This window comes from Choloepus didactylus, chromosome 5, assembly GCF_015220235.1.
Source record: "Choloepus didactylus isolate mChoDid1 chromosome 5, mChoDid1.pri, whole genome shotgun sequence".
NCBI lineage: Eukaryota > Metazoa > Chordata > Mammalia > Pilosa > Megalonychidae > Choloepus > Choloepus didactylus.
This window is the reverse complement of record NC_051311.1, coordinates 143,168,422-143,188,498: the sequence shown is the minus strand read 5'-3', so window position 1 is coordinate 143,188,498 and position 20,077 is coordinate 143,168,422. Positions and strand designations below refer to the sequence as shown.

The window sequence follows — 20,077 nt, the reverse complement described above, 5'->3', positions numbered from 1 at the left end:
GGACATCTCACATCCAGAAACAATGTGGCCAGAGTGTGCAGCCAGGAGAAATACCCAGTCAGACTGTGGGACTCTTCCAGAGGAAACCATCTGGGGCATTTCAGAATAACTTTTGATGTCTCTTCATAGCCTTTCTGTATTTGTCTGTTTAGATTTTCTTTAATAAACTTAAATGAGCTTTTCATATATTTTAGGCATTAACCATGTTGAATGCCACATTGGAGGCAAATATTTTTCCTATGCTGTTATCTTTATTTCCTTGCGGTTTCTTCCATTATTTCAAAACTAAAAAAATTATCATGACTCCACATCACATATATTGTCTAATTAGAACCCAGTTAAATGCCAAGCACTTTTGAACCCTGGCTCCACCATTTACTAGTCCTGGATCCTTAGGCATATCACTTAACTCCCTGGGCCTCCTTCTCCTTATCTATAAAATACTGGCAATAAATAAGGATAACAATCAAAGTTTTTGAAGATCAGTTCTATTAAGGACTTAGCTCAATGACTGGCACAAAAGTGCTCAGTGTATATTAGCTTTTATTTTGTCTTCCAGCATCCAAACCTTGTGTAAATATAATATACATTGAGTATGTTTTAACCATGGATTGCATAACTGGGAAATTTGAAAATTCTTGCTTTGTTCCAAAAGTGGATGTATCCTACTAATACGTAATGATCTGCTCTTAAGTGTCAACCTACTGCCAAGGGATAGGGTGTGGAAGAAGACGGATGTATAAAGATGGATGGGACAGGGTGGTTTCTCCCCCCACCTACCCACCATGGCTGGGGACCATAAAGGAGGTAGCCACCAAACGCGAGTTGGGTGTGGCCGGGCAGGTAGCCGCCGCCGGAAAAGGGCTCTTTGGCCAGGGCCCGCTGCAACCCTCACCGCCTCAGCTCCCGGCCACGTGTGCTAGGAGCTCAGCTCCCAGCCACCTCCAGGGGGCGCGCTCCGGTGCTCGCGGGCTAAACGGTGGGGGGCGTCGCGCGCTCAGAGCACGGACTTGGGGGTTGCGCCACGGACAGGCAGCGGGGCCCGCCTGCTGGACCCCGAGGAAACCCGCGGCCTAGGCGAAATCGCCGGGAGGGCCGCGGGGCAGCGGCGGGAGGGGGCGCTGCGGGACCCGGCAGGCGCCGCGCGGAGGAAGTGCCGTCTTGGCCGCTCAGTCGCACTGCCAGAGCTGCCGAGCGTCGCGCGGGCCGCGATGTCCTCCCGGCCCGGGCGCGATGACGCGGGGGCCGGGGGAGCGCGGCGGCCGCGGGAGCCGCCAGAGCAGGAACTTCAGCGACGCCGCGAGCAGAAGCGGCGGCGGCATGACGCGCAGCAGCTGCAGCAGCTCAAACACCTGGAGTCCTTGTGAGTCCCCGACGCGCCCGCGCCCTCCCCGAGCCGGGGCGCTCGACCTTCGGGAAGGAGTCGGGGGCTGGGTCCGTTTCCCCGTACGGTCCCGGGTCCCTTCAGCGCTGTGTCGGTGCGTTGGGCGAAGGTCCTTGGAGACCCCCGCAAGGGGACGGGTGGGCCCAGCTGCCTCTACTCTCGCCCGATAGCACCCCAGCACTCCCCGGAGGCAGTTTCTGGATCTCCGGGTGTCGCGGGTGTTTGACTTGGAGCCCTGGTTCCGTCCCTCGGCGTCCTCGGAGCCCCGGCCTCGGCCCGGGAGGGGAAATGGAGGCTCCACCCCAGGGCTCCTCAAGGCGCACGTGGGTCGGTGGGTTTGGCCCTTACTGAAGACGGAAACGACTGCGATTTTGGTGGTTGGCTTTGGCACTATTAGGCGCTAAGCACAGAGGCGTTTACTGTTTGTGTACTCAGGAAATGAGTTCAGCTGAGCACTTTGGCCATTTCAAGTTTCGGTACAAGACGCCCACAAGGAAAAGGAGAAAACCCCTTTTTTCCCGTCCTCTGCTGTAAAAAAGGGAAGAGAAAGCCTGTCCTACAAAGTTAGTGTTGTGAGGAAGCGATGAATAGAGAATGGGGTGAAGGACTAGCCGAAGAGCTGTTTCTAAGTATTCAAAAGGCTTACCGCCATGTAGAAGAGAGTTGTTCTCTCTGGTCCTGAGGATTTTACCAGGGTGGAAATTACAGAGAGACCAAATCCAGCTCAACATAAATAACTTTCTACCAGTGTCATAAATGTTCTTCGCTGTTCGTTATGGTCTGGTTTAGGTGTCACTGTGCTCCCAAGCTCCAGGGGGTTCAGATAGAGTGCAGATAACCACCGGGAGAAGGCCGTGTTGCAAAGTAGATTCAACCATTAGGTAGTAGGTTGGAATGATAACTCTTTAAGCTCGTTTCCAAGATTTTATAATCGTATAATTAGCTGAAGAAGTGAACTTTTTAAAGTTTGATGTTCACTGAGTTTGTCAACAAATAATTCGATTCTGTTTCAACACTTCTAGTTACCTGTGATGTAAGTAACGGGTTCTCAAAGGGCTAAAATCCTTCCTGTAACCTTCTGGGAGCTTTGATGCAAAATACTTTCCTTTTTTTGGAGACTGAACTGCTGTTTTCAGAATGGTCTCTAGGCTGAATGATTTCAAACTACCTCAAGGCAATAGTTGCAGGATGCAGCCCTATATCCCGGGGTTATGGGTTAGTCCTGGCCCCTTCAAGGCCCTCTGTCACCCTCTTGGTCTCATGTGCAAATCAGATGTTCAGAACTTTCCTTCCAGAGCTCAGGCATGGCTCAAGGTCCTACCCTGGGTTTCTCTGACTGTAGGACCCCAGGTGATGGTTAATACCACTGGTTTTGTTTTTAGCTCACAGAGCGCTTTCACAGACGAGAGAGGAATTATAGCCTCCTTTTTCAGGTGATGAAAGGGAGGTTCACTAGCTAAGTAAAGTTTGATCAAGGATACATCTACTTATCAAAGAGCAAAACTGGAGACAAACTCAGGTTTCTCATTTCCAGCCTGGGTTTTCCAGTTTCAGAGATTTAAAACTGATTAACCTGTTGAAGTGTTTGGTTTGGCCAGTTCAGGGACTTGTTTTTTGTTTGTTTGTTTGTTTTTAATTATATTTGTTTGTTCCAGACTAATACTTGCATGTAGGTTTAAAAAATCGAATACCAAACGGCCAATTTCAAAAAGTAGTGGTTTGCTGCCCTATTCTTCATTCATCCCCACACTCCCTGCCACCCGCCTCCCTGAAACAAGGCTTCCATAAGCAAACTTTTAGTTTTTTTTCTTCTGGCATTTAACTTCTCTCCAAATTGTATGCTTATACTGTTATTTTTGGCCATTATCTGTTAGTTTCATGTCATGGTAGGTAAAGATTTAGTTTTATTTCCCTACTCCCTTGCCTCCATCCTTCCAATATAGCTATATTGTAATAAATTTTGCTAAATCAATAGTTAGTATTAAGTTGTTATAGCAATATAATATTGTTCACTTCTTTTTTTTTTTTTTTTGCTTAACAACAGGAATTTATTGGTCCATGGTGTCGGAGGATAGGGTGTTTGCTTCCTCCTAGGGTTGGTATCTTCTGACTGGGTCTTTGGAGTTCCTTGGCTTTTCCCTCACTTGGCAATGCACATCTTCACCCTACTCATCCTGGTTCTGTTGATTTTCAGCTTCTGGTTGCTCCCATGGCTTCTCTCTCTTTCTGTCTAAATTTCATTCTGCTTATAAAGACCCCAGTAATCTGGATTAAAACCCAATTTATTCAGTTAGGCAACACCTTAACTGAAGTAACATCTTCAAGAGACCAGGGTTTGGGACCTGAACATGCCTTTTGTTGGGGACATGATTCAATCCCCAAAAAGCAGGAGGGACTTCAGTTCTCTTCCAAAATGAATCCCCTTTGGGATTGAATCTAAGAAATCTTTGCCTAACCCAGGGTCACAAAGGTTTTCTTCTAGATTTTCTTCCTATGTTTTCTTATAGAAATTTTATGTTTTAGGTCTCATATTCAATCTGTGATCCATTTTTTCGGAATATGAATGTCCAATTTTTTTTCAGTACCATTTATTCTTCCTCTACTGTATTGCTTTTCACTGTTCTCAAATATCCATTGTCCATATATTTGTGAGTTTGTTTCTGGAGTCTCTATTCTGTTCCATTGATCTAATTGTTGGCCTTTACTCTAATAAACTGTCTTGATTACTGTAGCTTTATAAGCAGGTAGTATTACTCCTCCTACTTTGTTCTTTTTTAAAGTTGTTTTGACTATGCCAGGTCCTTTAGAATTGATTTCCATAATATTGTTCACTTTTGAGCCAGAGTTCTATTATTTATTTTGCTCTTTAATATAACCCTTGTTTTTCCACTAGTTAATAAGATCCTTCATTTTTTTTCATTTGCTTACTTTTCCAAATGCTCGAAAACCTGAGCATAAATTTTTCATATTACTACTAACTTATCAGTTCATTTTTTAACTTAGAATCTTCCTTCTATTCTCCTCCAGTAGGCACTGGTTGCTTTCTAGGCCTGGTGTACAACAATCATCCTGGACTTCCTTCGCCTTTCTCTAGTCTTGATCCTGAGTCTCCAATCTCCAGTCCTGGATTCTGTGTCTTCCTTTTGCCATCTTTTTTTGTTTTTTGAAATTTGTTGTTTCCTTTTTAATTTTTTTTTTATTAGAGCAGTTGTAGGTTTACAGAAAAATCATGCAGAAATAACAGAGTTCCCATATATGCACCCCCCACACACACACACACAGAGTTTTCTCTTATTATGAACATTTTGCATTAGTATGGTACCTCTTTCCATCTTTACTACCTCATTTACTACCCTCAGCTGACTACCTCTCTCTCTTCCTCTCAAGCTATTGCTGGGGCTGGTGGTCCAGGGAGCTCTAACTCCTTACAGGTCATTGGTCCATCACCTGTAGCTGTAGCCAAACTCATTGTCATACCAGTAAGTGAGCTTAACAAAGTGTCTTTGAGGGCAGTGCCAGCCCCAGCATCAAAGATGGACAAGTGGGTCTCACTGTTAAAGTCAGGAGGCAACTTGATCTTCACTGTTACCCAGGATGCCCTTCAGAGGGCCCCGTGACACCTGTTTCACCACCTGCTTGATGTCACAGTATTTGACTGCTTTCTCCATATGGCAGGTCACATCTATAGCAGACATCTTGGGGGTAGAGACACTGAAGGCCATGACAGTGAATTTTCTGTTCAGCTCCAGGATTACTTTGCTCACCACCTTGGCAACACCAGTGGATGCAGGGATGATGTTCTGGACAGCCCCATGGCCATCATGCCAGTTTCCCCAGGGGGCCATGCATAGTCTTCTGGATGGCAGTGATGGCATGGGCTGTGGTCATGAGTCCCTCCACAATGCCCAAGTTGTCATGAATGACCTTGGCCAGGGGAGCCAGGCAGTTAGTACAGGGAGCAGTGCTGATGATCTTGAGGGAGTTGTCACACTTTTCGTGGTTCATGCTCATCACAAAAATGATGGTGTCAGCAGAAGGGATAGAGATGATGACTCTTTTGGTACCACCTTCAAGTGAGCCCCAGCCTTCTCCAAGGTTGTGAAGACACCAGTGGGCTCCACCACATATTCAACGCCAGCATCACCCCATATGATGTTGGCGGGATCATGCTCCTGAAAGATAGTGATGGCCTTCCCATTGATGAAGAGCTTCCTATTCTCAGCCTTGATGGTGCCTTTGAACTTTCCTTGGATGGAATCATATTATAGCTAGTATTGTTGAAGTCAGTGAAGGGGTTATTGATGGCAACAACCGCCACTTTGCCAGAGTTAAAAGCAGTTAAAGAGTAAAGGGCTCCCAATATGGCCAAATCCATTTACTCTGACCTTCGCCAAAGTGTCTCAGGGATATGGCTGGTACTACATGAGAAGAAGCGTGTCTGTCGAACAGAAGAGCAGAGAGCCTAGGTATAGAATTTTAGGGAAAAAAATTATTTTTACTCCATTCCAAAGATAGTGTGCCAGTTTTTTCTAACTCTGTATATTGTCAAGGAATCTGATGTTACCTCTCCTACCTTACCTCCTTTGGAATCTTTAAGGAACTACTCTTTATCCCTGGTATTCTGAGGTCTCATGATGATGTGAATCTTTTCTCACTGGATTTTAAAATTTTTTTTGCATGATACTTCTTGTGTATATTAAATCCATATATGGGATTGTTTAAAAGCATGTTTCCTGCAGATCAGCACCACAAATATAGATAGGTACTTGAATGATATACTTCTAAGGTGTGACACTAACACAGAGAGTTGACAACAGAAGGGTGTATGGGAAAAATCTACCCATTGCATACTAGGGACTATAATGAATATGAATACCATGCTAGTACTACACAATACTAGGGACAAATAATTAAGGGCTGACAAGAGCTACGAGGTGTTTTGGGTCATGAGAATTATTTAAAATGGAGAACAATGAGGATTGTACAACTAAGTGATGATAATGTGAGATATAGATGGATTATTGTGGACATAACATATGCTATGTGAATTTAGGAACCCACTACTTTATAAGTCAAGTCCTCGATCTTGAGGCTTGCTCAGGTGAAAGATGGTTGAAAAGGGAAGGCTAAGCCCACCTATTGAAAAAAAAATCATATATGAATTTGTGTGTTAATTTCCTCCCCTCAAATTTTTTTTCTTTCTCTTGGACTTCTGTAGATTATTTTTTCTCTCCTATTTTCTATCTCTTTGTCTTTTCATTCTTTCTGGAAGATTTATCAGTCAATCCTTCCACTATACCTTAAAAGGTTTGGGTTAACAGGTTTTCAATTTTTGAGGGCTTTTTCTTGTTCTGAGAATTCTTTCATAGCCTGCTATTCTTATTTCATTAATGAAATATCTTCTCTCATCTTTGAGGAGCTCATTAATTTTTATTTTTCTTTTCTTGTTTTCCTGTGCTTATTCCATTGCCTCTGTTTCTTGTTCGCCTTTTCTTTGATCTCTTTCATTTAGAGCTGTTTTTTAACGTACGAGGATCCTTTTGGCTCTCCTCATATTTAAGAAAGAGGCTTTATAAAGCTGTTTTGAAGGGAATTGTAAGAAAGAAAGTGAATGTGAAAGAGCCTGGAGAGCTTTACTGTAGAGAGATCAGGCTGTGATCTGTCCTTTTTATAGGGAGACTCCCACAAGTCAGTATGTGGAGATTTCTTTTTTCTGTGGCCTATTCAGTTTCTGCACAAAAGTTTCCTAGCTCCAGCCTGGGGTTCTGAGGTGTATGCCTGGCTACCAGTGTTCTACAGTGTGATGGGAGGGAGGAAGCAGAACATCCCAAACTCCAGCCAGTTGTCACCCTCCCATCCTCAGCCTCTCTGGTTGTGTTTCACAGGGGACTAAATCTATAATTTCCTCAAGGGTTGAGCAGACAGAGTCTCCTGGCTGTGGGGAAGGAAAATACTGATGGCTTCAGCCACTCAATGTCCATACTCCCACCCCCATTTTCCAAGGTTGGAACTTCCTCCACCTAAAGAAGTCCATTTCCACTTCCTTCTACTTTCCCAAATTAGTTGAAATTTTTCCCTGCTGTTGTCTCCTCTCAGTCCTTCTTTGTGACATCATATCTTTTTTATTCCTTTACTGTCATTTTAAGGGAGTCTGGGGAGGGAAGACAGATAAGTGAGTTGGTTCGTCTGCAATGTTAAATGGAAAGCTCCACAGTGGTGTTTTACAAACAGAAGTCAAATGCTTTCAGGCAGGACAGCACCCTCTTCAGGTCCCCTCAGTTTCCCCTGGCCACTTCCTTGCACTTGACCTGCTTCTCTCTCTGACCATTCCTGCCAGGCCCCTCAAGGCTTTTGAGTCTTCCTCCCAGGTTCTAGAATGCTCTGTCTCTCAAATACTCCTGAGGAAGGGGAAACTGGGCGGGGTGCGGGGGTGGTTTATCTCTGCCTTCCAGCCACACAGAAGCCAGCTGCCAGGAACATTTGAGAGGCAGGGTGCCTGGCTGCCCCCCTCTTTTTTTGGGGTTCTAACAAGATAATTATAAGTATAATAGGGCATATTTTATGAGCCTCTGAAAAAATGGAATAGACTTGGTGAAAGCATGCATAACCGCATGGGGAAGAAGCAGTGATCCCTGCAGACTTGGATGGGAGTCTCTGAAGCAAATGGCCCAGGAAGGCTGTAAGCCCAGCCTGGGGATGATGTCTGCGGGAAGGCCACCACCCCATCTGTGCCCAGTCTCCACTTAGGAGCAGCTGGCATATCCCCATAAAGCTGCAAACCTGTAAAAAAGATGTGAAGGCTGGTTTGGGCTAGAGACGCTTCTCTCTTGGGTCCAGATCTTGGCCTCTGTGGTGCTGGTGCTCCAATCTTGAGCTGCTTCATAAAGCTGCTGAGAACAGTACCTTGTCTTCAACAGAAGGAGCAGAAGCTGGCATTGTTGAGTGCCTTTCTCACGTGTGCTGCAAAATATTACCCATGAGGAAACTGAGGCTCGGAGGGGTGGAGTAAGTTTCCCAAAGTTCAGCAGTGAGAATGGATCAGAATTCAGTGAAAACTTTTTCCCTCCACAGCCAATGAGGTTTACTCTAAGTCTTGCCTCACCCCTACAGGATTGCACATTAACACTGACTCAACTGGAAACTCTTCCTGCTGGAACCTAGAGTCCTCTACTTCAAGAAAACAAAACTTCTGTCAGGACAGTTATAGAGTTAATGGGCATTTCTCAGAGCAGTTTTAAACTTATCCTTTTCTGGATTTAATTAGGAATGTCTTTATGACCTTAGTTCTCCTTTCCGGAGAGGAAGGATCACACAGTAATTACTGACTGGGTGCTCCTGCAAAGGGTATGTTTTTAATATCAAACCTTGACTATTCCCTTTAAGTTAAGTTTCACTTTTCCTATCGTACCTTTCCATTTTTGAAGGAGAAAAATATCAAGTTGGTTCAGTCTAGAAGGGAATTTGTTCCCAAAACAATTGCTGGAAGAACATTGAATTTTTCAAAATCAAAAAGCAGCCTATGTATAGTTGATCCTCATTATTCTATATTTGCTAGTTTACATACCCACTAACATTTATTTGTAACCCCAAAATCAATACTCAGCACTTTTGTGGTCATGGACATGAACAAAGCAGTGAAAAATTGGAGTCACCCAAGGCTCACATTCCCAGGTGAGGCTGAACAAGGCAATGTTTGCCTTCCTGTTTCATCTCTCGTAATGTAAACAAGTGTCCTTTTTGCAGAATATTTAGTGCCATGCTTTTTGCATTTTTGTGCTTTTTGTTGATGATTTCACTAAAATGCCCCCCCCCAAAGCATAGTGCTAAAGTGCTATCTAGTGTTCCTAAATTCAAGAAGGCTGTGATGTGCCTTACAGAGAAAATGTATGTTATGTAAGTTCCATTCAGGCATGAGTTAATAGCTGTTGGTCATGAGTTCACTGTTATTGAACCAATAATATATATTAAATAAAGAGTCTTTAAACAGAAACATATATAAAACAAGGTTATGTTATTGATCAGTTGACAAAAAGTTGTGACCTGAGGCTCACAGGAACCTAACCCCATATTTCCCCTAGAGCAATGCTTTAGTATTCGCTAATTCAGTGTTCTGGGTGACTTTACAGAACATAACTATTGCGAATAATGAGAACCAGCTGTAATTCTGTTGCACAGATAAGGTCCTAATAGCATACTTTTGACCCCATTTTTCTTTCTTAACCCCAGGTTACCTTTGGGTTTTCTTTCAGAGATATATTAGCCTGGACTTATGCCAACAGAGATGTATGGAAGATGGCATGAATTTTGTTTTTCTTCTGTAATTAAAAAAAATTAAGTTAATATATTTGCATGTAAATTTCAATAGAGTGAAAAATAAAGATCCCCCCCCAATCTTGCTCTTCAGTTCCCCTCCCTGGTGGCAAACACTGTAACCAGTTTCTTAGATAACATTCCAGGGATAGTCTATGCATATAAAGGCATGTGTATATGTATATAAATGTGTATGTATAATCTCCTTTTTCCCATACACACAAAAAGCAGCATATTGAATATTCTGTTTTGGACTCTACTGCCTTTTTTTTTTTTAATTAAAGTAATTTTGACATTGGCCCACATCACTAACAATTTTCTGCTCATAAAAACTAATACATTTTCATTGTAGAAATTTCAGAAAATTAGCCACACCTCCTCTCACTATCTGGGTGCAGCAGTGTTAGGACTGCAATATTTGCAGATTTCTGAAGTAAAGTCACAATTTTAAACTAGCTGCAGTGCCCATGTGTCCTCTCTCAGCAAAATGCTCACCTTCATTCAGTTTGGGCACACCTTAACTAAAAACATCTTCATAGGTCTTGTTAACAAATGGGTTCACACCCACAGGACCAGGGATTGGGAACTTAACATGCTTTTTGTGGGAGACATGATTCATTACCCAATAATTATTTCACTCAACATGGTGTCTTCAAGGTTCATCATATTGTAGTATGTATCAGAACTTCATTCCTTTTATAGCTGAATAATAATTCATTTTATTATAGATACACTACATTTTGTTTATCCATTCATTTGCTGTTGGACATTTGAGTTGCTTCCACCTTTTGGCTATTGTGAATAATGCTGTTAGGAACATTGATATACAAATATCTTTCTAAGACCTTCTTGCAATTATTTTTCAATTCTTCTTCCATATGCATAGAAGTGGGATTGCCAAGTCATATGATAGTTCTATGTTTTACTTTTGGGGGAAATGCCTATTTTCCACAGCAGCTGCACCATTTTACATTCCCACTACCAATATACTAAGGTTCCTATGTCTTTGCATCCTTGACAGCACATGTTATTTTCCTTTTTTTAAAACAATAGCCATTCTAGTAGGTGCATTGCCTTGCTTTACCTTCTCTTCAAAAAAAGAATCATTGTGGTAGGACAAGTTTAGTTAGTATTTGAAAATTGTTCTAGATTGCTGCATGGTGTATATCACATCAGTTTATTTATATTTGATCTTGGGATGCTAGATTTATTGTATTAACTGATTTAGAAATAAGATGGTTTAGTTTTTTACCAAGGATATGTTTTTTATTTTGACTTGTTAGCTGCTTTTGCTTATTAAAATTCATGATGTTCCTGTTAACATGGTTGATGGCACTTTTTTGTTTTGTTTTCTCTTTCTAGTTATGAAAAGCCTCCTCCTGGGCTTATCAAGGTTAGTGTGAATTTTGTACTCTTGGTTATTCTCTTAGACATGCTTGCAGACTCAGTAACTTGTTATTAAAAAAGCGGCTCCATGAGGGTTTTTTTTATAATCCTCTTTTCTTCCCAGCCAATGTCTGATGGTTCATACAGTTTGGCTTCCCCACAAGCCTGTGCTTTTATGGAAATTTAATCAGCCAAGTTACTTTTCCACCAAGGAGCTGCTGCAGGCCCACGTGTGTTCCTCAGCAGTTGCTCCCCATCTCTCTTTTTCACCTGTCAAGGAGCCTTCTCAAAGCTCTTTTGCCCCCATTTGCACTGAACTAACTCACCAGCCTCAGTACATCATGTGCTGTGTCAGTCACTAATGTTTCTTGAGTTGCATCACCTCGGAGAACTGTCAAATTCAGGGAGACTTGAGAGTTTATCCAGTCTAGACTCCCCCAGGGCAGGATCCTGCATCCTGGCCAGAATGCCAGTGTCTGTGTGAGTGTTACTTAGAGTAGAAGGAAAGGCCAAAGGAACTTTTTTGTTTGGTAACTTTAAATTAAAAAAATAAATAAATAAACATTTCTTCCATTATAAATTTAATTACTCAAGGAAATCTGAAAAAAAAAAATCAGAAGGAAAAAAAGCACCTTAATTTTAAATGTAGTTATTCATCAGTGAAAACGCATTTCAGAGATATGGCATGTGTTTGACTATAAAACATGATAATGGCCTTCAAGGTATAATAAGCCATTTAATATAGAATGCCATTTTTATTATTCTAGGAAACCTTGCTTTTTTATGTTCTTTATATGTATATACTTTGCCTTATTCCAGAAAGCTTTTGAGTTAGAAAGCTTTTTGTGATCTTAGAATCTAATTTACACCAAAATTTGTGACCCACAGATCATTCTTATGTGAAGAACACTAATAACTTTTCTCTGAAAAACAGCTCTCATTATATGGTACATTTATTTCCTACTTTATCTGTCAGGTATAGGTTGCTTTTCTTTCTAGTTCTCTGAGAAGATAATTGACAATGACATTGGGATATGCAGCCCATGAGAAAGCCAAGTGATGGTGTGCTCCGAAACAGATAGGAGAAAATTCCAGTGCTTTTTTGCATATTGTTTACACATTGTTTCCTTTGTTTAGGAAGATGAGACTAAGCCAGAAGACTGTATACCAGATGTACCAGGCAACGAACATGCCAGGGAATTTCTGGCTCATGCACCAACTAAAGGACTTTGGATGCCATTGGGGAAAGAAGTCAAAGTTATGCAGTGTGAGTGTGGAATTTTCCAGTAACGCTACCCAGCAGTCGTATAGTTCCATATCATATGCATTTACAAAGCAGACTTAGTTATTGTATTTAATATTTTCGCACAACAGTCCTGTTAAAGGAATGGCATTGCATAGAAAAGGAAGCAGACTCAGACATATTAGTTAGTTGTCCAAGGTAAGAGGTAGAGCAAAGCTTTGACTCTGGGGCCTCTGATGCGGAGTCCAGTGGTCTTTCCACAGGACCTTAGCTGTCTTTGGAGGACACCCTTTGGTAATGTTCCTGTAGCACAAAGGATATTCCGTGGTAGAAATGCCATGGGGTTAAGGGATGCACTGGAGGATGTGTCCCTTTGGGTCGTGCCTCAGGTCATTCCAGGTTATCACCCTCCTTGGTTGGTTTTCAGTTTTTATCCATGCAACCTGAGAGGAGACAGCCCCAGAGCAGCAACGCTTTCACCCAGTGCCATTTAAGATGGCATTTGAAAAAAGGGTGCTGCTGCTTTTTAAAGGTATTTGTGTTGAATCTTCTATTTCCTGTATCTCGGATCTTCTTTGTGGTTGTATTCTCTTGTGAAGCACATCCTCCCATACCGTCCTAAGAAACAGGTTTATGGGAGATAAAATTTTCAAGACCTCATGTGTCTGGAAACATCTATTTTATAGATCTTTTAATTTATCAGGTATACGATTCTAGGTTAAAAATCATTTTCCTTCAGAATTTTGAAGGCATTGCTTTATTTCCCTCGTTTCTAGAATTGCTGTTGAGAAATCCAAAGCAATTCAGATTCCTGATTCTGTGATATAACCAGTTTTTTTAATTATTGTTGCTTTTTGTTTTGTTTTGTTTTTCCTTTCTGGCTGTTTGTAAGATCATTTCCTTATCCCCGGTGTTCAGAAAATTTCCATTTTTTTTTCATTATTTCCTTCCCTCTGTGTTTACAATCCTGTTATTCAGATAGTGGACTTCTTAGCCTGATTTTCTAATTATCTTTGCTCTCCTATTTGTGTTTTTGTTCTGTTTTCTAGAATATTGATCAATATTACCTTCCAATTCTTCTAAGTTTCTTATTCAATAACTTCAGCAGCAACTATGATGTAATTCAACTCTATTCTGACTCTGCCCAGATCTAGGCCAGACTCCAGAGGTTAAGGGCACAGCCCTCCACAGGCCAGCCCATACTTAGACACCAGCCACCAGTTCTGAGGTCTCCAGGGCCATGCACCCTTCTGACCAACTGGCTACAAATTCAGGGGTTCACACCACTCCCTCAGGTTTAGTAATTCACTAGAATGACTCACAGAACTCACTGAAATCATACTTAGAATTATAGTTGTTTTTATATAGTAAAAATAAGAAGCCAGAAGAAGGGGCGCTTATCTCAAATGCCAGCTTCCATGTCTTTTCTACGTGTTCCAAGAGAGAGCGAAGTGCAAGCAATATAGTATTTTATGACCTAGTCTCCGAAGTCAGAAGCTGTCATTTCCACAATATGCTGTTGCTTAAGCAGCTCACTCTGTTCATTGTGGGAGGAGATACATGAGTGTGTGCACACCAGGGCTCCTTGTCTCCTCTTGGAAGCTGGCTACAACGCTTACTCTGGTTTAAGAGTGAGAGATTTAAAAACAAACCGAACCAAACTAAACCAAAAAAGCTGATTAGAATTCCTAAGAATGTGAAAAGAGCTTGTTAACTGGATCTCAGTAGAGTGATCTCTCTGTACCAATTAATTGGGTAACCTATGAGGTCAGTATCTGTAGGTCTTCCACATTGGGTTGCTTAGGTTTTCACAGAAAACTCGCTTCCTGTGTGCAGGATGAAGGCCAAGCTGCTAGTGTTCTGGGAGCTGATTGGAGGAAGATGCCTGGAAAGCCCTAGCATCCAGTACTCATTCATTCACATAATCCTATTTTCAGTATGGCACCTGGCCTTCATATGTACTAGGTGTCTCCCCAGCCTTCTCCAGAGAATAAGCCTCCTTCTCTCTACCTTCTCCAGAGAATAAACTTTCTGCCAGGGTTAGGGAGACATGCACTGAACTTTTACCCTATTCTCCTTATTTTAGCTACTCCTTTACCTCTACTTCTACAAGTAAGTGGTGCTGCCAATTCCTGACCTTTGGGCAGTTCTACAAATAGAAATTGAGTTGGTTGTCATTTTTCCCCATTGCTTACTTAGAATTCAGTTTTCTGGGGTCTACTATTCATTTGGCGTACTTTCTGCATTATAACTTCCAACAGTTTTCTTGCTATTGACTCCTTTCCTGTTTTCCTGGTCTCATAGTTTATGCCTTCTTAAAAGAATTCTCTTTTATTATCATTTCTATGAGATATCAGGAAGGGAGTGGAAGTAAATGATTGATTTTAGCCCTTTATCTTTACCCAGAAAAATGCTGCTTTCTTTTTCTTCTTAAGTTTGAAAGCTACTGCTGTGTTTGATGGGGTGGTTAGTTGAATTTCACTTACCATTTTACACTTCTTTGCATTGACTTGGAAAATAACTGTTTAGTTGCAACCAAGACCAGATTTAACATGAAGTTAATGCAGCTTAAACCTCAGTACCCCTCACCTGTGCCTTCCAAAGCCCTGGGTGGGGGCCCCAACATGTGTTCATGTATCCTATGGTTTTTTTAAATCTGCTAAGGCAAGATATTTTTATTCCTAAAGAGCCCTTCTCCCCTTCAAGTTATGCAAACTTCACACCCCAAAAAACTTGGATCCATTCAAGATAGGGAAAAAAACATGCACAATTATAATACATGCACTGCTTCTCAAACTTGAAGATATCTACAAATCAAGAAATACTTTTAAATTTTTGTAGAGAAATATTCACTTTCTGGGGTGGACTTGATACTTTTCATTTCTAAAAGGTTCCACATGTTTCTGATTTTTTCACTTCATGGACCCACTTTGAGTAACAAGGAATATCTTTCCTTTAACAGTAAGAGTTTTGAGCACAAATGGCATAAATCCTTCTTGATATCCACATGCAATTCGATGTTTTTGTGGCATTTCATATCCCTCCTTTTTGAGCACAAAGACAGACATCTGTTTGAACGGGCCTACATCTGCGTTAAAAGTACAGCCCTTCCCCAGATGGAACTAGCTTGAAATGTGGAGAAATAAGGACAGCGTCAGGTGATAACAGTCAATAGAGAATCTCCAAACATCATTTTTTTCCCCAATAGTTTTGTAATTCAATCCTCAAACAACAATAAGAAAGGAAAAATTTTCTTTCCCTGCCACTACATATTTTCTGTAGCTGCCAGCATGGGATAAAAACGAGCTGGTCCTAGCTCTAATCCCTCTTCCTGCTCCTGACATCCTTGGTAGGAGTTACTTAAGGCCCAAAAAATAGGATCTCACTTTGCTCACCATTCCCATATTATTTCCTAATTTGTCTCAAATCCAGATGGTTCTGAGAGGATGAAAACAGGTGAAAGAAGTTAAGTAACAAGGCTGTCATCCATTGGTGCTTTACTCACCGCTTGCTTTTCCCCCACATCTCAATGCCTGTCATGGTTTGAAGCTGTGTATGCCCCAGGAGATCATGTTCTTAAAGCTAATCCATTCCTGTGGGTGTAGACCTATTGTGGTTGGGACTTTTTGATTAGGTTATTTCAGTTGAGGCATGCCCCAGGTAGGTCTTAATTCTTTTCTTAGAGTCCTCTATAAGAGGATGAAATAAAAGAGAAAGATGCAGAAGTCCATGATCACTGAAATTCCATGAAATATGTTTCCTTCTATGTTCCAGAATATGTTATATGCATTCTCTTGTTATGTCACCCACCAGTTCCTCATTAGTGCTTCTAATAATAAATCTTATTAAATTAGACAGTTGCCCTGTGCAGCAGTTAAAGTCATATTAAGGTTTTGATGGCATTAACATTTTAGAAGAACTTGTAATTTTGTTTTAGGTAAAGGTGATGGATTTGTACAGTGGTTGACTCAGGTGAGAAAGATGCTATTTGCTCAGGTGTCTAAATTTATAAAGGAGAATCCGAACCACTTGATAAATGGAAAAGATTTACTCTTTGAAAAATATACTAAGGCACACACTGAAAAAACAAAAAATTCACCCTTTGCAGTATTTTTCTGTGGGATTACTTACTAAGTACTTGGTGATGAAACATTCATTTCTAATACTCCAGAATTTAGAGATGCTTCGGAAGCAATTAGATTCCCTCTGTTTATTGGGATCGTACATGTCTCATCCATTGATTGCATTTGTTCTTAGTATTCGAGTTTAAAATGAAGAATAACTTTAATATGATCTACTGATTCTTTATCTTGATAAAGTGAAACTGTGTTACCTTACAGAAATATTTCACTTCTCCTTTGTTTTTAGGTTGGCGTTGTAAACGGTATGGTCACCGAACAGGCGACAAAGAATGCCCTTTCTTTATCAAAGGCAACCAAAAGTTAGAGCAGTTCAGAGTAGTAAGTAAAAACCCACAGTGACAACTTAATTCATCAGAGATGGTGAATGTCGATGGATCAGGCCATCCTCGGTGAACTGAAGATTCACATGCAGTACATTCTCAGAAGCCTTTCAACCAAAGTGTCTGGTGTTGTCTATATCTCTGCTAAATTGTGTTTGGTGACAGATTAGTTCTTTGATAAAAAAACAAACTTCTTATGGAAGTATTATTTGTTTATGCCTTAGAAATAGTGATTCTTTTTCAGAAGATCACTTTTTTTCACTTTTTACATGAAGAATGATGCTTCATAACTAAAATCAGGGCTTTAGTTTCCCAGAGTCTACCTAAAGATTAGATGTCTTTCTCTTATAAGGAAAAAGAAGTGTGTGTATAAAGTACATATTCTCTTTAGATGGCAGTAAGAGAAATTGGTCATTTCTTCACTTTAACAGAATCACCTTCCAGAGGTATTAGTTCACCGCTCAATAATTGCTTCTGCCAACTTAAATCTGCTTCTTTCTGGATGTATTGGGGTTATTGATGTATATCAAACTGGGGTCTACAGACATTCTCTAAGAGTTTTAAGACGTTTAAAATATTGTGTTTTCATGTTAATAATCTGAAAAAAATTATTCTGATCAAGTACCATTAAGTGGAATGTCAATTTTTACAAGTACTATACAAGATAGTTTGATGATAAATTTCAAAAACTTTATACATACTCATTTTATTTAACTCAAATTTCACTACTGAGGATTTATCCAATGATATAAAAGAACTTCATTATGTACATAAATGTTTATCCATGTGTAAGGATAACATTCAGAATCATTTATGTTATTAAAAACATAGAAAGTGCAGAAATAGAAGAAACAAATGTCCAGCATACCAGCATAAATGTAACATAGAAACTATATAACCATTAGGAATTATGTTCTAGAAGAATGTATAATGTCACAGGAAAATATTCAAGAAACCGTAAATGAAAAAGAGAATAGAGTTGTATATATAATTTGATTTTAATTTTTCATAAATTATGAATAATAACTAAAAGAAATACACTAAAATATTAGCAGTAGTTATTATCCATGAATGGTAAGGTAATAGAGTTTTTATTTAATTTGTTTGTAATATCAAAAATTTCTACAACATACATGTATTCTTTTTTCAATTGAAATAATTCACTTACTATAAAATTCCACCCTACAAGTATTCTTATTTTTAAGTAATTATATATATTTGCCTTATTAAACAAAATAAAAACAATACAGGTAAGGTTTTCACCCCCAAGTCCAATCTTGTTTCCCTCCGCAGAGGAAGTCTGCATCTGGCAGTTTGATATATATACTTCCAGACTTCTTTTGGGTACTTACATGTATTTTTGTGTACCTATAAATTGATCATTCTTACATAGCATTTTGCAGTTCACTCATTTTACTTAATATCATCTTTTGGTCATCTGTCCACATAGAATGAAGATAGTTTGACGATAAATATTTCTTCCCTTGAGTGGTATGTCATAGTATAACTATGCTATGATTTATGTAGTTCTTTCCTCATGGAGGATAATTAAATTATTTCCTGTAATTTTTTAATCAGAAAATCCCTCTATAGACTCAAGGAGATTTCTGTGATGGTGATCCTTAGAAAGAAATAGAACATTGTAAGCATAAAACTGTAACAAATGGGAAAAAAATAACTGGTTTCAATAAAATAGGAATATAATTTTTGTTTAACTAATGGTCTGTGAAGCCTAACCAAACCTTAACCTTCTCTGACACTTAAGGCACATGAAGATCCCATGTATGACATCATACGAGAGAACAGAAGACATGAAAAGGATGTAAGGTGAGGTCAGGGTGATGATAACAAGCTCCTCTTAAACTTTTAAATTATATAAAATTAGAAACAACAATTCCAGTATTAGGGGAATGGTTAGTAAATATGGTGAGTCTGGTACTGTAATTCTGAAACATCTGGAAGGCCAGTGTATGGGGACTGAACATGCCAACCTTGTTCTCCTTGGTTAGCTTAAAGCAGTGGGCTTGGCCCAGCCGCCTTACACCACTGAGAACTGAGTATGGTAACCCACATTGTCAGGGCTAGTTTACTGTATGTTTCATTATCTTTCATGTGAGTTAGCTTCTCTTCTAAAATATCTTTAAGGATCTGAGGTTTTGTTAAATATTATTCTTAGGCAGAATTAAAGATAGGCTGGAAACATGGGAGGGCTTCTTTTTTTTTTCAATTTGGTTATATTGATGTGTAGTTTTTGAGGATTTAGATTGTCTACTATAAAATTGAACAGTGAGAGAATGATTATGGATATTAGGCATCTGTTAAAAGTTATCCTTGTAGGGATAAGCAGAAATATTTAGGACAATGAAAATAGTACAAAATGGCTTGAAAACTGATTAAAATCACATAAAAGAGACATGCAACGTGTACAAGAAAGAGGAAAATATGAAAAAATAAAAAAATAAGTACTGTGTTTACTGAAGGGATTGTATATGATTTTTTTTCCTCCAACCCTGCTTCTAAATCATATTTTACCTAGAAAAAAAAAAAAGGTTTAACTTTTTAACCATGTTAAAAACCATGGTTCTTTGACTAATTTTGTATGTTTAGGATACAGCAATTAAAACAGTTACTGGAGGATTCCAGCTCAGATGAAGATGACAGCAGTTCCAGTTCCTCAGAATACAAAGAGAAACACAAGAAAAAGAAGAAAAAAGAGAAGCACAAGAAGAGGAAGAAAGAAAAGAAAAAGAAGAAGAAACGAAAGCATAAATCTTCCAAGTCCAATGAGAGTTCAGATTCAGACTGACAAGGACTTGACTTGTTCAACATTCTCTTCTCAAACATCAAACACTGTGGCCAAAGAACAGAATCAGAGAGGGATGGGAGAGAGAGAAACCAAGAGAGAGGAATATTGAACATCACGGCTGTGAATTCACACCTACCTTCCAGTAAGGATGCAACCCACTGGAGAGCGAGTTATCTTTTCCTGGGTGCTCAGGTGGTAGCTCTGAACAGTGGCTGATTTCAGTCAGGAAAGCTTATTCTGTGTCCTCCTCCCAACTGGTCCCTGCCGTTGGTTTTTTTCCTTTTGAAATGCCTCCTCCTGGTGGCAGGACTAAGGGAATCTCTGAAGAAGCTCTTCTGTGGCTTTCCCTCTCCATGGTGGGACTACTTAATTCCCCTCCATTTTAGGCTGCAGCTTTATTGTAGAGGATAATAAAAGCTGATCATTTTATTTATTTTTAATGTAGTTATTTTTCAATAATAATTTATATGATCCAAATGTATAAGG

General features: G+C 40.0%; 1 protein-coding gene, 1 long non-coding RNA gene and 1 pseudogene across 4 annotated transcripts in view; 1 reads left to right on the top strand and 2 right to left on the bottom strand.

The window, feature by feature from the left end:
• The first annotated feature begins 977 nt into the window (after positions 1-977).
• Positions 978-20,024, top strand: RP9 (RP9 pre-mRNA splicing factor). 3 transcript variants are annotated; one of them, XM_037837043.1, is made up of 6 exons: positions 978-1,478; positions 11,057-11,087; positions 12,218-12,347; positions 16,692-16,783; positions 18,551-18,612; positions 19,393-20,024. In XM_037837043.1, exons 1-6 carry the CDS (start codon positions 1,234-1,236, stop codon positions 19,589-19,591), a joined length of 759 nt encoding a protein of 252 aa, XP_037692971.1. In that variant the 5' UTR covers positions 978-1,233; the 3' UTR covers positions 19,592-20,024. The 3 variants fall into 3 exon arrangements, with proteins under 3 accessions (XP_037692971.1, XP_037692972.1, XP_037692973.1); XM_037837045.1 differs by having other exon boundaries at positions 985-1,363; XM_037837044.1 differs by lacking the exon at positions 16,692-16,783 and having other exon boundaries at positions 981-1,363.
• LOC119534567 lies at positions 4,863-8,307 on the bottom strand (annotated as a pseudogene).
• LOC119534571 overlaps positions 18,997-20,077 on the bottom strand; it is a 42,615-nt gene continuing 41,534 nt past the window's right edge. The window contains exon 5 of the long non-coding RNA XR_005217059.1: positions 18,997-19,984. This is a non-coding gene — a long non-coding RNA (uncharacterized LOC119534571). The remainder of the gene's footprint in view (positions 19,985-20,077) is intronic.

What these genes read in the sequence shown, in the direction of transcription:
- RP9 (XM_037837043.1), top strand. Translation starts at nt 1,234, where the DNA reads ATGACGCGGGGGCCGGGGGAGCGCGGCGGCCGCGGGAGCCGCCAGAGC. An exon ending in CTCCTCCTGGGCTTATCAAG is followed by an intron (nt 11,088 to 12,217) that starts GTTAGTGTGAAT and finishes TCCTTTGTTTAG; the next exon opens with GAAGATGAGACTAAGCCAGA. An exon ending in AGTTAGAGCAGTTCAGAGTA is followed by an intron (nt 16,784 to 18,550) that starts GTAAGTAAAAAC and finishes CTGACACTTAAG; the next exon opens with GCACATGAAGATCCCATGTA.